Source organism: Astyanax mexicanus, chromosome 1, assembly GCF_023375975.1.
Source record: "Astyanax mexicanus isolate ESR-SI-001 chromosome 1, AstMex3_surface, whole genome shotgun sequence".
In the NCBI taxonomy this organism is placed as follows: Eukaryota; Metazoa; Chordata; class Actinopteri; order Characiformes; family Acestrorhamphidae; genus Astyanax; species Astyanax mexicanus.
The window spans coordinates 121,074,616-121,091,775 of record NC_064408.1 but is presented as its reverse complement, the minus strand read 5'-3'; the positions used below and the strand labels follow the sequence as shown (position 1 = coordinate 121,091,775).

Below are 17,160 nucleotides of genomic sequence, written 5' to 3'. Positions count from 1 at the left end.
CCCGATGTGGTAAAGACCCTGCTACCCTACTGCACATGTTTTGGGCCTGTACAAAGCTTGAGAAATATTGGAAGGCAGTATTTAGTTCTTTAAACGATGCGTTTGGTATTGATGTCAGCCCCAGCCCACTACTTATTGTGTTCGGAGTACATTTGGAATCTTCCCTTAAGTCTGGAGTGGTTGAGGCACTAAAATTTGCGCTCCTTTTAGCTAAAAGAAGAATTCTTCTTGGGTGGAAAGCCTCTACAACACCCTCACATGCCCTGTGGTTAAAAGATGTAATGTTCTTTCTCAATTTAGAAAAGATTAAATTTAGTTTGAGAGGGGTGGCAGACATGTTTGGTTTGGTCTGGGATCCTTTTATCACATACTTTAAACAGTTGTCCAATTTAAATGAATAGGAGCAGAGTGGTAGGGGGACTTGATTGGTTGTATTTTATTTTAGTTATTCAATTTTTTTTTTTTTTTTTCTCTGTTTTTCATTTATTATTATTAATATTATTATTATTATTATTATTACTATTATTAATAATGTTTACATGTATGTGTATGTTTTTATATGTGTATTTAATCTATAAATGACTGTATTGTCTACATGTATGCTTGTACAGGTGGGAGACCTGGGAGGGAGAAAAGGGGGTTTGTTAGGGAGAGGGGATAAGTTTAGGGGGTAGGGGGCTCAGAGAGGGGGGGTTAGATAGCGGGGTGGGGTGGGGTGGGGGGGTTGTTTTAAGGATTAAAGAATAAAAAATGTTTGTTAGGGAGAGGGGATAAGTTTAGGGGGTAGGGGGCTCAGAGGGGGGGGGGGGGGGGTTAGATAGCTGGGGGGGAGTTGATTTTGGGGTTAAAGAATAAAAAAATGTTTGTTAATGTAACATTGAAATTAATCAATAAAAAAAAAAAAAAATTAAAAAAAAAAAAAGAAAAAAAAAACTGAGAAAATTATTAAAGTAACAGAATAATTTATTAAAACTGAAAGAATTATTAATTAAAGTAACAGAATAATCTATTAAAACTCAGGGAATTATTAATTAAAGTAACAGAATAATCTATTAAAACTGAGGAAATTATTAAAATAACAGAATAATTTATTAAAACTGAGGGAATTATTTACTACATCAAGGAAAGTAATGGCTCACCGCTGCCGAGACCTCTCAGCTCTCCGCTGTCCGGCTGCGTTAAATGCTCGACCGCAGCAGCGGAGGGGCTCGACAGCGGTGAGCCAATACTTTCCAAAATAATTCCCTTAATTTAAAAATATATATATTTCCATAATTTAAAAATCTCTCGCACTCGCCACCATCTTGTTTTTTTATGAAGCAAGCTGGAGAAGCCAGTCGCAATGCATGTTGGGATGCAGTACACCGCGAAGATAGCTCTCCATGCACACTGCACAATCGGAGCGGAGTAGTACACCATCCGGGTACCTGTAGTGCAATACAGATCCTCAGTTTGGTCGCATACTGCGTACTGCATCTAGCTTTAGGCAAATTTAGTAAGTGAGTAATATGTAGTATGCCATTCCGAATACAGCCACAGAGTCTGGTTTGAGCCAGGCCCCTAGCTTTTCCCTTCCAAAACGTGCCACCGGAAGTGTGCTGCTGAGGAATGAGAGGACCATTTGAGCAAAGCTATCCATTCACTTCCATTCATTTCGGGGTTTGGTCTTTGAACCAATAATAAATGTATTTCTAAGCTGTTTTCGATTATGACACGGCCCGTGTTCTTTTCTACAAAGAACGGATTTTCTGCGATTTGATCCATAAGATTAATAGTCTGTTCATAGCTTTAGAAAATAACATTTTTATACAACTATGCTAACGATGACGTTAAAAATACTACTACTATCAGTTATAATACATTGTAGATAGTAGGATAGTAGTAAATAGAAGTAAGATAGACTATGAGAATTATAATGTATAGATATAACTGTAATTTATATTACACATTTATTATTCTTATTACTGAGTTTCTAAATGCTTGTTATATAGAAAACTATGAATATTTTTCAGTAAATCCGTGGACTAATATTGGATATCTGTAATTCTAGTTTTTATCTGCTGTTTATTCAATAAAAGCCCCATTTTGGGACGGAATGGAGCTTTTCTCACTGTGGAGTAAATAGTTCTTTGCAGCTCCTATAAACAGTACGGTTGTTTGCACGGAAAACATATATATATATATATATGCGTATATATATTTACGTCATGCTGGCGCCTGCGCAATCTCTCACTTTCCCGGTTAACGCCCCACGAGAAGCCGATCAGGAAGTGACACGATTGGCCTCACCTGGCTCCATTGAAATCAGCGGGATGGCTTGGTCCAGTTAATATATACTGTCAATGGTTTGAGCTCAGAGGAGCTCCGGCACAGACACAAGAGCACCGCTATTCCTCCTATTACACCTCAATGTATAATCCAGTGCACTTTATATATGAAAATAGACTGAAAAATATCTGTTAAAATGCTAACTGAAAAAATACACTGCTGAGCAAAAAGTACATTAATGCACATCTCAATTTTACCAGAAAACATCTTGATGATCCCTTAAGATTTTCAGGAAAATATGGATATACAGCTCTGTGGATTGACGAGGCAAACTTTAAACTTGTTGCATCGTGTGTTCAATTACATCTGATATAAAAGTAACACAGCATTTTAGAAAAATAACTTTATAGCTACAGTAAAACATGGTGGTGGTAGTGTGATGACGGTCTGGAGCTGCTTTGCTGCTTCATGACCTGGAAAACTTGCTGTGATAAATGGAACCATGAATTCTGCTATATACCAAAAAGTCTTCAAGCTGACATGAACTTGGGTTCTGCAGCAGGACAGTGACCCAAAACACAGCATCAAGTCCACCTCTTAATGACTAAATGGCCAAAGTAAATACTTTGGAGTTTACTAGTTAAAGTCCTGACCTGAATCCGATTGAGATGCTGTAGCATGATCTTAAAAAAAGGTGGTTTATGCTTAATAAACCCTCCAATGTGGTGGAATTACAACAATTCTGTAAAGAATTGCAAGTTACAGCAAACGATTGATTGCAGTTGTTGGTGTGTTAAGTGTGGCCCAACCAGTTATTAGGTTTATGGGGTAAACACTTTTTCACACAGGGCCATGTTAAAAACTGCATTTTGTGTTTATTTGTGTTGTCTTTGACTAATATTTAAATTTGATGGATCATCTGAAACATTTCAGAGTGACAAACATACAAAAAAACAAGAAATCATGAAGAGGGTAAACACCACTTTTTTCACACCACTGCACAAAATTGGAACAATACAAAAAAACATGATGCAACAGATATTAGACACAAGTAATAGACCTGAAAAATTGCAGGTGTAACCCAATGATTCCTGACCAGAATGAAGCAGATAGATAGATAGACAGACAGACAGACAGACAGATAGACAGACAGACACAATTAATAGACCTGAAAAATTGCAGGTGTAACCCAATGATTCCTGACCAGAATGAAGCAGATAGATAGACAGACTGACAGATAGATAGATAGATAGATAGATAGATAGATAGATAGATAGATAGATAGATAGATAGATAGGCAGCATCCACAGATGCGTGATGTGAAAGATATGTGTGTGAATCTGCATTTTTATATGAGATACAGAATGTGAGTATGTGAGAAATATATGTGTGAATGTTTGTGGGTGAGAGTGTCATATGTGTCTGAAAGGGGAGAAAAACAAGTGCAAGTATAGAAGTTGTTTATTTTTATATAAAATTTGTTACTTTTTCTTGGCATTTAATAAATTAAATGTCTTTCTTTTCAAACAAAAAATATTCTAATCCTAAAATTTTTAAAAATATTTATTGAACAAATTTCATATTTCACTTCATTCCAACTATGAATTTACCTCAGCATTGCTATTCTAGTTACACAGTAAGCTAGCTCAGCAGTGTTATTTTTACCATATATGTACCTCAGCAGTGATATTTGTACCACAAATTTACCTCAGCAGTGATATTTTTACCACACATTTACCTCAGCAGTGATATTTGTACCACAAATTTACCTCAGCAGTGATATTTTTACCACACATTTACCTCAGCAGTGATATTTTTACAACAAATTTACCTCAGCAGTGATGTTTTACCACACATTTACCTCAACAGTGATATACCACACATTTACCTCAGCAGTGATATTTTTACCGCATATTTACCTCAGCAGTGATGTTTTTACCGCATATTTACCTCAGCAGTGATATTTTATATATATATTTTTTTACATATATTTAAGTTTGTTTGATGATTTGAAACATTTAAAAGTGACCACCATGCAAAAATATAAGAAATTAAGAGGAGGGACAAACACTTTTTACATCACTGTAGTGTGCATTACCTTTTTTGTTTTATCATTTCTTTTTAAAACGTTCTTTTAAACTTCTGCATTGAGTCTTAAATCTTACAAATACAGAAATAAACTTGCGTTTTGTGCTTTTTTGCAGATTCCCCCTCAGATGTGAGAATACAGGCTGAAGGAAACAGTGTGGTTGAGGGTGGTTCTCTCTCACTCACATGTTCTGCTACCAGTAGACCTCCACCTTCTCGCTACGAGTGGTCTGTTTCTCAGATGAACACCACTGTGAAGAAGAGTGGAGCAGAACATCGCTACACCTTTAAAAATATCCAGCGGGAGACCTCCGTTTCCTGCACTGTGTTTAACTCTGTTGGAGAGGGTCAGTCTGAGCAGCTCAAGCTGAACGTCCACTGTAAGTTATTATTGCTTTTATTCTGTTTATAGTTTTTTGACCTAATATAAGAAATTCACAAATTCAAATTATATAAAATATACTGAGGACCAAATAAAATATAAATTTTATTAAGAGAACAACTTAATATGTCATTGAGATAATATATTGAAACTCTTGATTCATATATATATATATGGGGAAACATTCTATCTAATCCTGGCTGTGAAGGAAATGGAGTTAGACAAGGGGGACTTCTATCTCCAGCCTTTTTCAACTTATATATGGACAACCTTTCCAAACTACTGGGGAGGTGTAAGACAGGATGTTTGATAGGGAATACTCTTTTAAACCATTTGATGTATGCAGACGACCCGGCTATTATGTCCCCCAGCACTGTTGGGTTTCAGCAGCTCCTGATTGTGTGCTCTGAGCATGGGGCTGAGTTTGATGTACAGTACAATGCAAAAAAGAAAGAGTGTTGTGTTGATATGTAGAGTAGGGGTGGGCGATATGGCTCTAAAATTATATCGCAATATTTTATTCACGATAACAAAACACTGAATTAGAAAAAAATATTTAGACTTTTTATTATCAAACCAAAGCCAAGCCATCAAACCAAACTGAGCTGCTTGAATTTTTGCACCAGGAGTGTAAAACATAAATTTATCCAAAAGCAGTGTGTAAGACTGGTGGAGGAGAACATGATGCCAAGATGCATGAAAAAACTGCGATTAAAATCCAGGGTAAGAGCAGAGTGTGAAGGTTCAGTTAGCAGGGTAAGAGCACAGTTTTGCTCAAAATATTGCAATGCACACAACATTATGGGTGACATACCAGAGTTCAAAAGAGGACAAATTGTTGGTGCACGTCTTGCTGGAGCATCTGTGACCAAGACAGCAAGTCTTTGTGATGTATCAAGAGCCACGGTATCCAGGGTAATGTCAGCATACCACCAAGAAGGACCAACCACATCCAACAGGATTAACTGTGGACGCTGTGAGAGGAAGCTGTCTGAAAGGGATGTTCGGGTGCTAACCCGGATTGTATCCAAAAAAAACATCCACTGATCAAATCACGGCAGAATTCAATGTGCACATCAACTCTTCTGTTTCCACCAGAACTGTCCGTCACCACAATAAATTATTGTGCTCTAAAACCAGGTGTTTCAATTTCATTGTCCAACCCCTGTATAAATGTCTGTATCGTTAACTCACTGTTTTTTCCTGTTGCTCAGTTCCTCCCAAAATCCTGCTCTCTCCAAGCTGCTCTGAGTGGGCTGGAGGTCTGCTCTGCGTGTGCCGAGCGGAGGCCGAGCCCAGAGCTAACGTCTCCTGGACGGTTGATGGACGCAGTGCACTTTTTTCAAACTTCAATATCACAACCAGCTACAGCGGTACAGTGACGGTGTCGGAGTTAACCGGCCCACTGACCGGCAACGTGTCCTGTACCGCATCCAACTACCTCTCCACAGACCTCCACCACACCACTGTCCTGATTCCACAGTCAGAAGGTACTGCAGGAGGAACGACACAGAGAGACAGAGATCCTGTTTAACGTCGTCTTCATGAATCTTCTGTTCTGTGTTTTACAGGAAACTCCCACACTGTTATAATAGCTGCTGTGGCTGCTGGAGTAGCTGTTTGCGTCACCCTGGGAGTTACTGTGACGGCTGTTTGCCTGAGAAAGAGGTACATTTATCATCTTAATGATGTTACTTTAGTTAATTCAGAAGCAGAAAAATGTAAAATGTGAGCTGTTTTTTGTGAAAAAAAAAAGTGCTCCGGTGATTCAGTATAACGCTGCTTTAGTCCGGTAAAGGAGTGGATGGAGAAAAATGACAAGATTTTGGCTCTTGCTTATGAATATTCATATATGCAAACATATCACCTCTGATTGGCTAACAGCACTGCTCTGCAGTGAGTCTAGGGCAAAGTTCACATTACCAGGCTAAAGTGACTCAAATCATTGAGATTTTTTGTGGCTCAATGTGGCTCAAACTTAATTTTTTCAAATCAGATTTTGAGTCACTTTCATATGTGGTCCTAAATCGGATATGTATCCGATCCACAGACTTCATGCGTCTTTTTGCTCTTACGCATTTGCATTAGCGTTAGCATTAGCACTACATGCTTCTCTCTCATACCCACATTCTATCTCTTGGTGCAGCTGTGCAGCTATAGCTAGAAAAACAGCAAAAGCAAACCGCCTGTCCTTTTTCACCTCCTCGACCTGAGCATGAACTTCAGACCAGCTGTTTCCTGTTTCTCCACTCCAGCAAAAACCTCTCCACATATGAGCTGCTAACTCATCCATTTCCCTTTATAAAGCTACGAGTCTCTCGTCTCTCTAATATGAGTTTTTTTTTGTTGGTGAAGAAGGAGACGTTTTGTTTATACAGGTATCAGTGTGCAGCATGTGAGGCAGGGACAGATTCAGATTCGTTCACATTACACACAGAAACAGATCACTTACATTTACAGTGAATGTGAATCATAAAGATAGACCAATCGGATCTGAGCAAAAAATCAAAAAAGATTTGAGAAATGTGGCTTTACCGTTCACATTCATGTGGCATGTCCGTGGATCGGATACTAAATATCTGATTTAGGACCACACATGAAACATTAGCCTGGTAATGTGCGAAATGAACGTAGCCTAAATGATTTACATTTGATTTTCTAACTTTGTAACTATTACATTTTGTAGGGAATTGTGCGGAAATTGTGTAATTGATTAAATTGGCCTTTGAGACTCTAACACTGAGTGATTCATTATCTGTTCTCTGTTTTTGCCACAGACGCCAGATCCCCCCAAAATCCATCTCCAGGTAACACTCGTACAGTTTAAAAGCAACAATAAATGAACAAATGATTGAGTTTTTAAATATGGGGTGATTCACTGAATAAGCAATTTTTTTAATTATTTTTTTATGTAGTAACTTAAAAGTGTGAAACAAACCAAAATACTCTTATCTGGGGATCTGGTAACTCTGATGAACTTATCCTGTACAGCAGAGGAAACGCTTGCTTTCTTGGGCTGGCCCTGATGAGTGCCAGTTTCATCATTGTAATGGTTCTGATGGTCTTTGCTTTAAAAAAAACCCCACATTTTTTGTTACTAAATAATTCTATGTGTTGTTCTTCATAGTTTGGATGAATTTAGTAGTATCCTAAAATGCAGACCATTTTAAGAATAATGAAAAATATGGAATTTAACCACTGAATATTTATAGTTGTTTTTCATTTTTATTCTCTAATGTCTATTAAATACTGCATTTTTTTCTTATAGTCAGCGTGCAGGTTCAAATGAAAATTTAAGCAAAACTCCTGACGTGTGCAAATCCAGCCTTTATGGTAAGAAAGCGAAGGATGAGGATCCTAACGCCATCTCCAGGGAGCTGCCGGAGATTCCTACAGAGAAGGTACAACCCACTGGTGTCACGTCCTTAAGTCCTTTTTTTTTTCCTGTTTTCCTCCATGTGCCCCTGTCTCTGTTCATTTGTAGCTCCGCCCCCTCGTTACCTGTGCGCAGGTGTTTTCTGTTAGACCATGTGTTTAAATAGCCCCCCTGTTTCTGTCTTCCTCGTCCGGTGTTGTGCGTTTCACGTCCGTCATGTTGCACGATTCTTTGTTATTTCAGTATATAGTTTTCTCCTTGTTTCTTGTTGTTTTTGATTTAGTCTGGGTTTATTGTTTGTTTGTTTTCTTATATATATAAAAAAAAAAAAACACCCGTTTGCGTTGGCGTCCGCTCACCGTGTCCTCTCCTTGCTGCTGCTGCATTCCTGGCACCTGGCCCTAATTCAGTAAAACACATTTTATTTAAAATAAATGATGACTACCTATTTTATCTTTTTGTAACCTTGTAACAGTCCATACTATTACTATATACTGTATATTCATATTATGGATATGTGTATATGCTGAAAACAATGTTTATGGGGTTTACATAATCAATTAAAAAACTGAACATTTATAGTAAAATCTGTACTGTTACCAAATTTCAATTTTTTAAGAACTAAATACAAAAAGTAGGTTAAAAAAACACTTGAGATTTAAAAGGAGAAAATATTGGTACACAAGTTTGAATCACTTTAATTTAATTTCAATTTTAAAATCCTTAAAAAAAAAAAAAAAAATCATGCGTCCTTATGTATGAATTCTACCAGTCAGATTGTCAGGATAAGACCCAGGCAGGGAGACAAGGAGGCGGACGCAAGTGCAGGTAAGGGCGAGATTTAATAAATAAATAACAAATAAACAAATAAACGAGTAAACAAAGAACAAAGAAACAAACCAGAACAAACCAGCGATAATAATAATAATAAACAAATAAAACAGGGTAGGGAAATATATACAAGGGAATAAACAAATAAACACAAAGCAGGGGTATATACAAGGAGCTAGGGAACACGTAAATAAACAAGAAACTAGAAACATAAACAAGAGATAAACACAGAAACTACGGCTCGAAGAACAGAGGCTATGAAACACTGAGACAAACTATGAAACACAGAGAGAGACGAACGACAGGTGAAGGTGCAAAGACTGACGAAGACAAGGTGCCACAGGAAGACTATATAACACACAAGGGAAGTGGAAACACCTGGGGCTAGGGGGCGGAGCTACAAATAAGACACGTGGTGGAAAACTACAGAGACAGGAGACACAGAGGAGCAGGGGTCACGTGGGAATAACACACAGGCACGAGGACAGACGGGAACAGGGCGAGGACGTGACACAGGTATTAAGGAGCAGTAAGGTCACTCTGCTGAAGAACAGAGTTACACAGAAGTTTCAGTGAAGTTTCTCCAGCACTAAGGCTGGAGCAGTATTAGCATTAGCTGCTAATCACAACATTCATTCTGTCCACATAGACTACCGGTCAAAAGTTTTAAAACACCCCAATTGTTTTGTAGTCCAGTAAAAGAGCTTTTTTTTATTTTATTATCTTATCAATGTATTTTATTACTGCTTATAACTTCACCTGTCAGACTAACTCTAATTCATTTGTTCTCTGCTGAAACTGAGACTTAGTCCAATTATGCTAAGCTAAAGAGCTAAAGGCTAAAGCTGTTTTCGTGTGGGTCAACTAAAATCAGGGGGTTTACTCCAAATCTGAAGCCCTGTGCAGTGGAGGGAGCCAGCGTATCAACATAGTCAGACAAGAAGACAGACCTGACACAGATCTGAACATCTGTCTGATGCTACAGGTGCTTTTTCCATAAAAGTTGTCAGTAGCAGAGAGAAGCATGAAGTGCTGTAAGATTTTGTGGGAAAACAAAACTGCACTGACTTTAGACTTGATAATAAAACACAGTGGATCAACACCAGCAGATGACAGACATGTCTCTCCAAACCATCACTGATCATCAGTACATTTTACATTTCATTTGTAAATCAAGGGATCAGAGTCTGGAGGAAGAGTGGAGAGACACACAGTCCAAACTGCTTGAGGCTTGATGTCTAGTGTGAAGTTTCCACCAATCAGGGGAGCTCAATTTTGTTAACTTAATGTTAACTTAAACTTGTAAAAACAAAAATGCAGTAATATGACTTTAAAAGCTTACAATTAGGCAATTCAACTGGAAAGCAGACAAAGTAAATTTGACACCAATTTTATATTAATATATAATAAACGTTCATGTAAACACTTGTGAACAAAATGTGCCGCTAGTTGGTTTGTAGTTTAATTACCTAATTTGGTGTTTTTTCAGTACTTTTTTCTCTTTCTAGTCTGTTTTGGGTTTAAACGAGTGCCATAAAGTCCTGTTCAGTTCCTGTTCAGGTGGGTATTAGAAGGACCAGGTATAACTCTGTAACTATTAAAAGTAAAAGTCTTTTCTTTAGATAAATTACAGATAAAGTCAGAGAGCTGTGATTTCTGTTTCCTACACCTTCTTCAAAAGACTCTTGGAAACTGGAGAAAACTGCTACAGGAAGAGTCACGTCTGGCTGACCCACATGGAAACAGCAGCTTTAGCCTTTAGCTTAGCATGATTAAGGACTGAGTCTCAGTTTCAGCAGTGAAGAGAAGAATTAGAGTTTGTCTGACAGGTGAAGTGATTAGTAGTAATAAAATAATTGATAAGGTAATAAAATAAAAAAAACAGCTTGTCTGGGTTATAAAGCACTGCTACTGGACTACAAAAATTTTTTTTGACCGGTAGTGGACCACATTCCCCTAAGTACATTTTCATGGCTGTTACCAAGTTATTATACAGTGGCATAAAAAAGTCTATGCACCTCTAGAGAAAATATCGTCGCAGTCCTATGAAAAACACTTATCTCCATTTTTGTCGATTTTTAGTTTACGACATAATTTGATCAGCCAAACTGTCCCTTACACTGTGCCAAAATTTCTTGATAAATGGACCAATAGAAACTCTTCAAAATGACCTGAAATAAACTATTTTTACATTGACTTCCATTGAATGTTTAGAAGGTTTTTTCTCTCTCCTGTAAAGTTGCTGTTTTGGAGATAAGTGTTTTTCATTGGACAGCGACGATATACAGCTCTGGAAAAAATAAGAGATCACTTAAAAATGATGAGTTTCTTTGATTTTACCAAATTGAAAACCTCTGGAATATAATCAAGAGGAAGATGGAAGATCACAAACCATCAAACCAAAGTGAACTGCTTGAATTTTTGCACCAGGAGTGTAAAGCATAAAGTTATCAAAAAGCAGTGTGTAAGACTGGTGGAGGAGAACATGATGCCAAGAAGCATGAAAAAAACTGTGATTAAAAAACAGAACCAGGGTTATTCCACCAAATATTGATTTCTGAACTCTTAAAATTTTGAATGAATATGAACTTGTTTTATCTTTGCATTATTTGAGCTCTGCGTCTTTTTCTTGTTATTTCAGCCATTTCTCATTATTTTCTGCAAATAAATGCTCTAAATGACATTTTTTTATTTGGAATTTGGGAGAAATGTTGTCTGTAGTTTATAGAATAAAACAACAATGTTCATTTTACTCAAACATAAACCTAAAAATAGCAAAATCAGAAAAACTGATTCAGAAACTGAATGTCTCTTTTTTCCAGAGCTGTACATCACTGTGAATAGGTTAGTGAGTAAAAGGTTACTTGATTTTTTGAAGACAAAAAGTTAAAGATGATTAAATCATGTTTAAATTTTTTAATAAATTACTTTTTTTTTATTTCCATCTTTAACACTTTCAGATGAGCAAAAAAGGAAAAGCGCCCAATCCAAAAGATTGCTTGGTGAGTATGGGATTTTATTTATTTATAACAATAAGGGTTTGTGCAAAATACACTGAACAAGCTAAACATTATGACCACCTCTTTGTTATTACTCCTACTATTAATCTTTTCAGCTCCACTAATCTGATAGGGACATGCTGTAGTTGTATAATGATTACAGATTGTATTTCTGTATCTGTTTCTCTGCGTACTTTATTATTATTATCCATTCACCTAGTGCTGGGCGATTATGGCCTAAAAAAATAATCTTCTAATTTTTTATTATAATCGATTATTTCCCCCATATTAAATATGACAAAACTACAGATGACAAAAGAAAGGGTTCAAAACTATATTTAACTGTGTCACTATTTATTATATACCAGGTATATTATTAGAAATGTATTAAGAATTGATGTTAAATATATGTGATCTATATTTACATTAGAGTACAAATATACATGCTTCTAGTTTCTGTCTTTTGTAAGTAGCACGCTTCTAGTATACTTCATTGGGTATAAAAATATATATTTTAATATACTCTACTACAACATTTTTAGCTTGTTACTTTGTTATTTACTTTACATTTTTTATTTGACATTTGACAGAGTTACTTAACACTGTATCCATTAATAAACTTTTTTAATTACAATTACAGAGCATTGCAATTTGACATTTTAACTGTTATATTAATGTAATACGTAAATATATTTTGAAAACATTTTACCAATGTAGTAATTTAATTTACTTTCTAAAAAGTTACGTCATACATTGTACTTTAAGTGCACATCTGTAACAGCTGTTTTCAACACACTTTGCTAAAAATGTACAAAAGTATATTTGTAAATAAGTATTTTAAAAGTTTTAAATTACATTAATCTGAAAGTGTACTTCATAAACTCAGTCCTGTTACTGGAACTCACTCCTGTTACTGGAGCTCACTGCTGTTACTGGAACTCACTCCTGTTAATGGAACTCACTCCTGTTACTGGAGCTCACTGCTGTTACTGGAACTCACTCCTGTTACTGGAGCTCACTGCTGTTACTGGAACTCACTCCTGTTAATGGAACTCACTCCTGTTACTGGAGCTCACTGCTGTTACTGGAACTCACTCCTGTTAATGGAACTCACTCCTGTTACTGGAGCTCACTGCTGTTACTGGAACTCACTCCTGTTACTGGAGCTCACTGCTGTTACTGAAACTCACTCCTGTTACTGGAACTCACTCCTGTTAATGGAACTCACTCCTGTTACTGGAGCTCACTGCTGTTACTGGAACTCACTCCTGTTACTGGAACTCACTCCTGTTAATGGAACTCACTCCTGTTACTGGAGCTCACTGCTGTTACTGGAACTCACTCCTGTTACTTTTTATGTTTTAAATAACAGGACTGAAAGTAACAGGAATGAGTTTTTAGCATAGCGTGAAACATAGCTAAACAACGACTATGCTAACAGCACAAGGACACTGAGCACATTCTAGTTCATTTTTATTTTTGGGTTTAATGCCCCTATTTTACAAATAGGCTGTAAAATAATATAGTACACCACAATGTTTTTTGTTGTCAATAAGTGTTTATTAAATTAAGTGAAGCATACAAAGTGTTGGCGTAATTGGCTCAATAATTTATAAATATTAATTCCGTGGCAAACAACTTTTTATCAGTACTTTAAAGTAAAATAATAATTTTATATGTTTTCATATATAAAAAAACAATAGTTTATAAATAAATGGCTACATTTATTATTGCATTTTGTGTGTTACAGTGCAGTCTATAAATATTCTGCCTATAAATAGTCTAATAAATAGAATAACATAAATATAACTGTTAACTATAAATAGTTAACAGTGCATTTCCCAAAGGATAACAGTCATTTATCGCATTTATTATTATTCAGTAAAATAATAGATATTTTGACAGGTCTACTTTAGAGCTATAGATTTATTTTTGACTGGACTTAAGTTGATATAATGATAAAAAGTTCCACAGTGTTGGTAATGGTGTTTGCTCCCTGTGTTTATCAGGAGGAAATGACTGAGATCTACGTGAATTGCTGAGATCTTCTCAAAATCTCCTCATCGTGATAATGGCTCTTCCTCCCAGATCATCTTCAGAAAACCTTCAGTGCTACAGTACAATACCTGTTAAGATATTGCGCTGGTTTGCATGGTTTAAACACTTTAACTGTGCAACAACTCCGTTTTTTTTTTCAAGAAATGCAATTTCTGTTTTTTTTTATTGTGCTTGTTAGTCAACTACTGTAATTTAGTTAGAGACGATTAATATATAAGTAAACTATTACAAGTAGACTATTTACATTCTAGATTCTCACTGAAGGCATTGAAACTATGAATGAACACATGTGGAGTTTTATACGTAACAAAAAAAGGTGAAATAACAAAAAAACATGTTTTATATTCTAGTTTCTTCAAAATAGCCCCCCTTTGCTCTGATTACTGCTTTGCACACTCTTGGCATCATTCTCTCAATGAGCTTCAAGAGGTGGCCACCTGAAATGAAAAGTTTTCCAACACTCTTGAGGGAGAAGGAGTTCCCAGAGGTGTTTATTAGCACTTGTTGGCTCTTTGTCTTCTTCACTCTGTGCTCCAGCTCACCCCAAACCATCTGGATTGGGTTCAGGTCCGGTGACTGTGGAGGTTCAGCTCTTTTTTTATTAAGTACATAAAACTCCACATGTGTTCATTCATAGTTTTGATGCTTCAGTGAGAATCTACAATGTAAATAGTCATGAAAATAAAGAAAACGCACTGAAAAAGAGAAGGTGTGTCCAAACTTTTGGCCTGTACTGTATATTTTAAAGTTAAACAAGCGCTGGATGTTAATCTACACAGATTTCTCTCCTGAAAACGGTTTATTTGGGAGAGTAAAATGCTTCTGTTTATTTACAGTAAGCTTAGATTTTCATTATTTTCAACAGCGTGGTTAGTAGCAGCGCTAGACTCGGTTAGCAGTGGTTAGCGCTAGTAAATGCCACCCGATAGCGCTACACTGAGGAACCCTGAGTGTTCCGGTAAGCCAGGGTGATATTAGCTAGTGGTTTGTCTCATGTATCTTGTTTTAACACACTAAATGCTAAAAGTGCAGGCTACAATCTGATAATACTTAACTCTGAACGGCGAAAGAGCTAGCGCTTATTGCAGTTAGCGGCTAATGCTAATACTGCTCCAGTCTCGGTGATGGAGAACTAAACTGAAACTCCTGGATAACTCTGTACTTCAGCAGAGTGACTTCACTGCTCCTTCATACATTTGGGAAAAAATACAGTATACATATATGTTTGAATAAGTTTGTTTTTAAAAATGAGGAAAAAACAATAGCAAATTATTTTAAGGTAAGCTTTTTTGTTTTATATCTTAAATAGTATATCTACTTATGTTAAATATATGTTATTTCAATTAATTTTAGGTTAAAAGTCTTAATATATAATATAAATATAAAAAAAACATTACAGTACATGTTAAAATGGATAGTGTGTTGTTTTTAGAGATCTTTTATCTGCTTCATGTTGTCAGACAGGTTCTATTTAAGTGATTTCTTGATTCTACAGGTCTGGTAGTAATCAGGTCTGGTTGTGGTTTGTAGTGAAATTGAAATCAATTCAGCTTTTTTTTATATTTGCTCAGGTTATCTGTTTGTATGTTTGATAATCTGAAAAATGTAAGGTATGACAAAAAAGTGAAAACAAATTAAATCTGTAAGTTCGCAAATACTTTTTTTTTTTTTACTTTTCTGTGTATATTTAATAAACATATAAATGTTTATTAAGCAGCTGTTGTTGTATTTGTTGTTGTAATGCTGTTGAAATATTACTCTAAGTAACTGTTGATTAGGTTTTGAGACCGACAGTCATAATTTCTTAAGTAAAAAATGTATTGTATTAAACGAATTAAAACGTAACGTTTCCTATTTTGATACCAAGTCTTTTAATTAATTGTGTTCCATTGTGATGCACAACATGTTAGCCTGTTAGCTAGCTCACCTCTAATGTTAGCTAGCTCTATGCTAACCCTAGTTTTCTCCCTGGTATTGTTAGTATGTTAGCTAGCTCACCGCTGATGAAAAAAAGGCACAGCACACCATCATCAAAACTTCATCCCAACTGTGAAACATGGTGGAGGCAGCATCAATGGTTTGGGGTTGCTTTGCTTTGCTGCCTCAGGTTCTGGACGGATTTTGCCGTCATCAACGAAAAAATGAATTCCCAAGTTTACCAAAACATTTTGCAGGGGAACTTAAAGACCATCTGTCCTCCAACTGAAGCTCAACAGAGGATGGATGATGCAACAGGACAACGACCCAAAACATAGAAGTAAATCAACAACCGAATAAACGACTTCAACAGAAGAAAATACTGAGCCTTCTGGAGAGTCCTGACCTCCTGAACCCAATTGAGATGCTCTGTGGCATCATGACCTCAAGAGAGCGATTCACACCAGATATCCCATAATATTAAAGCTAAACTGAAACAGTTTAGTGAAGAGGAATGATCCAGAATTACTCCTGACTGTTCTGCAGGTCTGATCTGCAACTACAGGAAACGATTGGTTGAGGTTTTCGCTGCTAAAGAGGATCAACCAGTTATTAAATCCAAAGATTCACATACTTTTTTCACCCTCACTGTGAATGTTAACATGTTGTGTTCAATAAAACCATGCAAACATATATATTTTTTGTGTGGTACTAGTTTAAGCAGACTGTGTTTGTTGTCTATTGTTGTGACGTAGATGAAGATCAAAACTCATTTAATGACCAATTTATGCAGAAATCCAAGTATAATCCCAAAGGATTCACATACGTTTGGCAAAAAACAGAGATGGGAGCTCCTAGGGTTTTCCTTGTTTAATCTAGATTATAGCTCCTACTATAAACACTCACACTCTTATTTGTGCAAAAACAGATGGCCTAGCTTGCTCGTAAACGTTACTAAGGGTTTATGGGACTGTTTTATTTGTACTTATTACTCTAAATCTGAAGGGCTGACCGATAGGCCCACCTGACCCAACCTACTGAATGCTAAACAGCCTGAAGCAATAAATGTTTTATATGTAGATATATGTTTACTTATAATTAGAAGCAGAAGTCATCTAGTGGTTAAATGGTCTGTTTTAGAAGCTTTCAGTTCTTGGAAACCCTGTGCAGTAATTTCTCCAAATATAGAGGTGAGTTCTGGGCTGTTCAGGTTGAAGCATCATCCACAGGTTGCCTCCAAA

At 36.3% G+C, this 17,160-nt stretch overlaps 1 protein-coding gene across 1 annotated transcript in view; it reads left to right on the top strand.

Annotated features, from left to right (window-relative positions):
* The window catches only part of LOC103044382 (sialic acid-binding Ig-like lectin 5), a 39,015-nt gene extending 24,796 nt beyond the window's left edge, over nt 1-14,219 (top strand). Inside the window, exons 2-8 of the mRNA XM_022673921.2 lie at nt 4,473-4,736; nt 5,953-6,228; nt 6,310-6,406; nt 7,516-7,545; nt 8,007-8,139; nt 11,906-11,947; nt 13,954-14,219. Coding sequence (XP_022529642.2) covers nt 4,473-4,736; nt 5,953-6,228; nt 6,310-6,406; nt 7,516-7,545; nt 8,007-8,139; nt 11,906-11,947; nt 13,954-13,986 — 875 coding nt within the window. The 3' untranslated portion in view covers nt 13,987-14,219. The remainder of the gene's footprint in view (nt 1-4,472; nt 4,737-5,952; nt 6,229-6,309; nt 6,407-7,515; nt 7,546-8,006; nt 8,140-11,905; nt 11,948-13,953) is intronic.
* The last annotated feature ends 2,941 nt before the right edge of the window (nt 14,220-17,160 follow it).